General features: G+C 35.0%; 1 protein-coding gene across 1 annotated transcript; it reads right to left on the bottom strand.

The window, feature by feature from the left end:
* Positions 1–1071: 1071 nt before the first annotated feature.
* Positions 1072–1692, bottom strand: LOC144630473 (uncharacterized). Its single transcript, XM_078488830.1, has 2 exons — positions 1438–1692; positions 1072–1194 (listed from the first exon to the last, which is right to left on the bottom strand). Exons 1-2 carry the CDS (start codon positions 1683–1685, stop codon positions 1140–1142), a joined length of 303 nt encoding a protein of 100 aa, XP_078344956.1. The 5' UTR covers positions 1686–1692; the 3' UTR covers positions 1072–1139.
* Positions 1693–4578: the final 2886 nt, after the last annotated feature.

Below are 4578 nucleotides of genomic sequence, written 5' to 3'. Positions count from 1 at the left end.
CCAAGAAGAAGACACTACCAATCTTAGTTCAATGAAAAACCCATGAATATCTCGTGAAAACCCCATGAACCCATTTTCATGGTCATGAAAATGGAGATTGTCAATTTCATGGTGTTTCTGAGCCCATGAATTTTCCGTGAAATATGAAGTAGTATTTTTCATGACCCATGAAAAAAGATTTCATGGCCATGAAAAATGTTGAAAATTCCTAAGTCAGATTTCATGGGCATGAAAAATCCATGAAATCAAAACAAATGAAATTCACAACCCATGAAAAAACTTTCACGGCCATGAAAATTGGTAACAGACGAAAGTTGGTTTTCATGGCCATGAAATTTCAATGAAATGTAAACATATATATTTCATGACCCATGAAAAGCTCTTAATATTCTGTAGATTTTGAATCGTATATTTTCTTGCACTGGGTCACATGTACACCTGTCATATGAAAGTTAGTTATGGGGCATGCACACAAACATTAGTAATATTCCCATTAGTTATCCAAGAACCTTTGGACATAAAAATAATGGTAAGAAACAACATAATTATTAGGAGGAAACTTACTTATTTAATTTGCTACTTTTAGTGGTGAGCAAAATTTCACTATTGTGACCATATGTCAACTGGAAACAACATTCAAATCACAAATTATCCAAAAAATCTGTTCTCTTGAAATGCTGATTGACCATCTGACCAACATTATGAGCTATATTCATATGAAATTTCTATGAAATCTGAAGTGACCTGTAGAACACACCAAATTAAAGACTGATTTTATGGGGCATGAAATTTCCATGAAATTTAAACTTACAATTTCATGACCCATGTAAAAGCATATATTCTTTTGGAGTTATGAATTTCATGGATCATAAATTTCCATGAAAGTATTGCTTATAATTAAGACATGACACCATGAAATATTCTTAACGCCTTCATGAATTATGGGTCATCAATTAAGAAAACTACAACAGCTGAGCGGTATCTTGGCTTACATCAGTTTGACTTTGTTTGTATTCTATTGAAAATATACATTTTTTGCTGTTCTGAACAACCTGACACATTTAGCCTTGTGTACAACTAGTTTAATAAAATCACACAAGTTTCTTTAGTTTTGGAATCTATTAAGTGGCAAAATAGTCTTATCCTGTTATGTTGACATTCTCTCTTATATTGCCCATGAGCACTACCTTCGTCCTGAAATTAAAAAGATAAAGATAATCGATTTCGGAAGTTTGTTACCTAAGTGTTATGAATAGAATGCGGCTGTTACAGCTGATTCACCATTTGGATTTGCAGCATTGCTCCTGTGCGAGTGTCTGATCTAGTACAAGAAACTCACCATCCTAGCCTTTGATTTTAATTTAACGCTTAAAATCGATTCTAGCATCAATAGGTTTAAAAAATTTTGTAATTTAAGGCGCAAAGATTTCTGTTTACCTGCTGAAAAACTGCAGGGATTGGCCTGTAAAAGTTGTGTGGACTGCAGCACCGCATGTTCTTGGTTGATCATTGTCTTGCCAACGAAAATCCAAACTTTTCAACCTTTCAGAATTTGAACTGATTGGAATAACCAAGTATATCTTAAAATGATTTGTGGCTACATGTCCAGCTTTATAGTACAAGCGTATAAACTGAGTAAAACACTGTTTCTCTTCTGAAAATCGAGTACAGCAACACTCCGCCATGTTGAATCTATCCCATGATGCTTTGGGAATTATCTTAAAATGGTACCTTTGACCAGCGGATTGCCATTCCAAAAGTCGTTTTTTTCTGGCGGTAATGTTGAATTGATCTGTCTCTGGCAATTTTAGTTGTATTTATCATGAGATTCCCTTCAAAATTGTACGTAAAAGATCAAGTAAGGATCATGATTGCTCCAGAGAATGGAAAGCAACTACGGGCAAGTAAGTATTAGTGTAGTTCAAGAAGAAGACCATCAAATCCTACCCTGCGATCGAGCACTTAATTACGTAACTGAAGTTGATCGTCGACTTAAGCTTACATTTGTAAAACAAACTTTAAGCTTATATCAGCACTGATTTTTTAATATATATATTCAGCTGAAAAACTAAAAGAAAGCTACTGCTCCTTGAATGTTTTGAACACTTGTAACTTACGAAATTCGTATACACAATCACTGGTGATGCGCTTTTCTAAAGACTTACAAGTAAGATTATTATTACCGACCTTGTATGTTGCTTTGTATTTTATTACAGCTTTTGAACTACCAATGAAAGCAGGATAGCTTGAAAAAACAGAGTTACTCAATGAACGCTAAGTGTAAAGAATTTTATGTTAAAACAAGGTTATGATTTTTTTTTCTTTATATGAATCTGTAGAATATTTGTGAATTACGTCTGTTTATATTAGAAACCCTTTCTTTTCATGTTTGACACATTTGGTATGAGCTGAGCTTTTAATTGCAAATATGCAGTTTTATTTTGTGTTATTGTTATAGAAATAATACATTGTTGTTTAACATTAAACAGTTCAATGAGAAAATGAATGTAACTTGTGAAACAATATCTGACTGAATTTAGAGAATTTTGGTATGTTTCTTTGTATAATTTTATTGTTTTTGGACTATATATTGATGGCATATTCATGGGGTGCAGCAGTGATTATTCACCCCATGAAAGTAACAGAGGGCCGGATTTCATGGGCCATAATAATGCTGTAAAAAGGCCATGAAAGCAGTGGGAAAATTTTCATGGGCCATTAAAAACTCCCCGTTCAGGGGTTTTTCATGGGCCATGAATTTTGTATCCCATTGAATTCCCATGAATTTTCACACCATGAAAATCTGGTAGTGAGTTTCATGGCTTTGCTTTCTAAACCATGAAAATCTCATGAAATTAATTAATGGCATTTTCATGGATTTTTAATGACTTTTCTTTTCAGACTGGAAATTTCATGGCCATTAAACGGGAGTTTTTAAGGGGATTTTCATGGCATTTTTAATGGAAATTTCATGGGTCCACTCCATGAAAAACCCCTGAATTTAAGCCATGAAAAAGCTGTTAAAAAGTCATGAAAAACCTGTGATTTTCCCATGAAAATATTCACAGGATTTTAATGGGTTTTGGTTTCCTAGTGAGAGGAGCATATAGATCCCTGGTCGCGCATTCAAGATGAAGTTACTAGTCGTCACGAAGCCTAGCTCGAAGCTCTGATAAACGAGTAGGAACAACATGGAGATTCGCCTGAAGTGGCCCATGTTAAAGCTGCTACCAGTATACAGGAAGGAGAAAAGTCCTTTTGGACTATTTACAGTGGATGCATGCTATGAAGAAAGATTTCACCTTCCGTAAAGTGATGGAGACCAAAAATTCATTGAAAGATACAGAGGGATATGATTGGCTGGAATCAACAGAACTCGCTATTGATAAGCAAAAATTCTTACTCAATCCGGTTGTTTGTCAAACAAACTGTTCCCGAAGACTAAGTGAACTGTGCCGGTTCATCTTTTCTAGAAACACCTCAATGATGTTTTTATTATCAATAAACGTATTTTAAAAGAGAAAAGCTTTTTATTCCTTCTTGTGTATCGCGGTGCGTAACTTGTCTATATAAACGCTTATAGATGTTAAGATAAAAACAGAGACGTGAAAATACATATAGGTTTACGAAACGTAACAACGGTTTATTATGACTCAAAAATAAAATATATCGTATGTGCAACTGATTGTGTTCATTTTCTACAGTGCTAGTTTCTTACACAACTGAATGCTTACTGATACAGTCAATATAGCGACAAGTGTTGACTGGAATTTGTGTTCTAATGTAGACATTCTTTTACCCACTTTGGGCTCTCTAATCTTGCAAACTGTCTTTGCAGCTTGGGCCTGGGAGTATAAGATGTTATGCTCACTTCTGATACCTTATTTTCCTCAGGACAGTACAATGGAGATAGTCTTTGACTCTCGTCAATAAATGGCATCTCGTCACCCTATTGGAAATATATACACATTTTCTTATTTCTTCTGCAGGTAAAATAGGGTCGGAGCGGATTCCTTTGAGATCTTGAGACTTTCAATGTTGCAACATCCATATGCCTGCAGTAAAGCGATTGTCCACCTTCACATACTTTGTAGTTAGGTATAACATAGTCTCTAAAACACTGTTGATATTCGCGTACGCTATCCTCGCGGCAAAAGAAGGAACATTGCTTCCAGTTCACACATCGAATGTAACGTATTCCCGTGGTCGGGTTGATCACTTCAAGGTTTTTAAGGCAGAGTCCACACTTTGAGTAACTCATCTTGACACTGAAGTTAAAGTACGCAGATTCTTTGCACTGTCGTAAAATTTTTCTTGCTTCATATCAAAAAGTGGAGTGAATACTCATCAGTTTTTTTCGCGCGTTTATATTCCAATGAACAATACATCACTGAAAGTCCAATCAGGAATAAAGATTAAACGCAAACAAAGAAACATGTCAGAACAAACCCATTGTAAGAGAAACCTCGGAAGACAGTTTATTATCATATTAAAAGAAGCGGCTATAACTATGTAGTGGGAATCCGTTCATTAGTATGGAGGAAGACACTTATTAATATGGAGGAAGGTACTCATTAG

This window comes from Oculina patagonica, chromosome 11, assembly GCF_052425735.1.
Source record: "Oculina patagonica isolate OP01 chromosome 11, crgOcupat, whole genome shotgun sequence".
In the NCBI taxonomy this organism is placed as follows: Eukaryota; Metazoa; Cnidaria; class Anthozoa; order Scleractinia; family Oculinidae; genus Oculina; species Oculina patagonica.
This window is presented reverse-complemented; position numbering and strand designations above follow the sequence as displayed.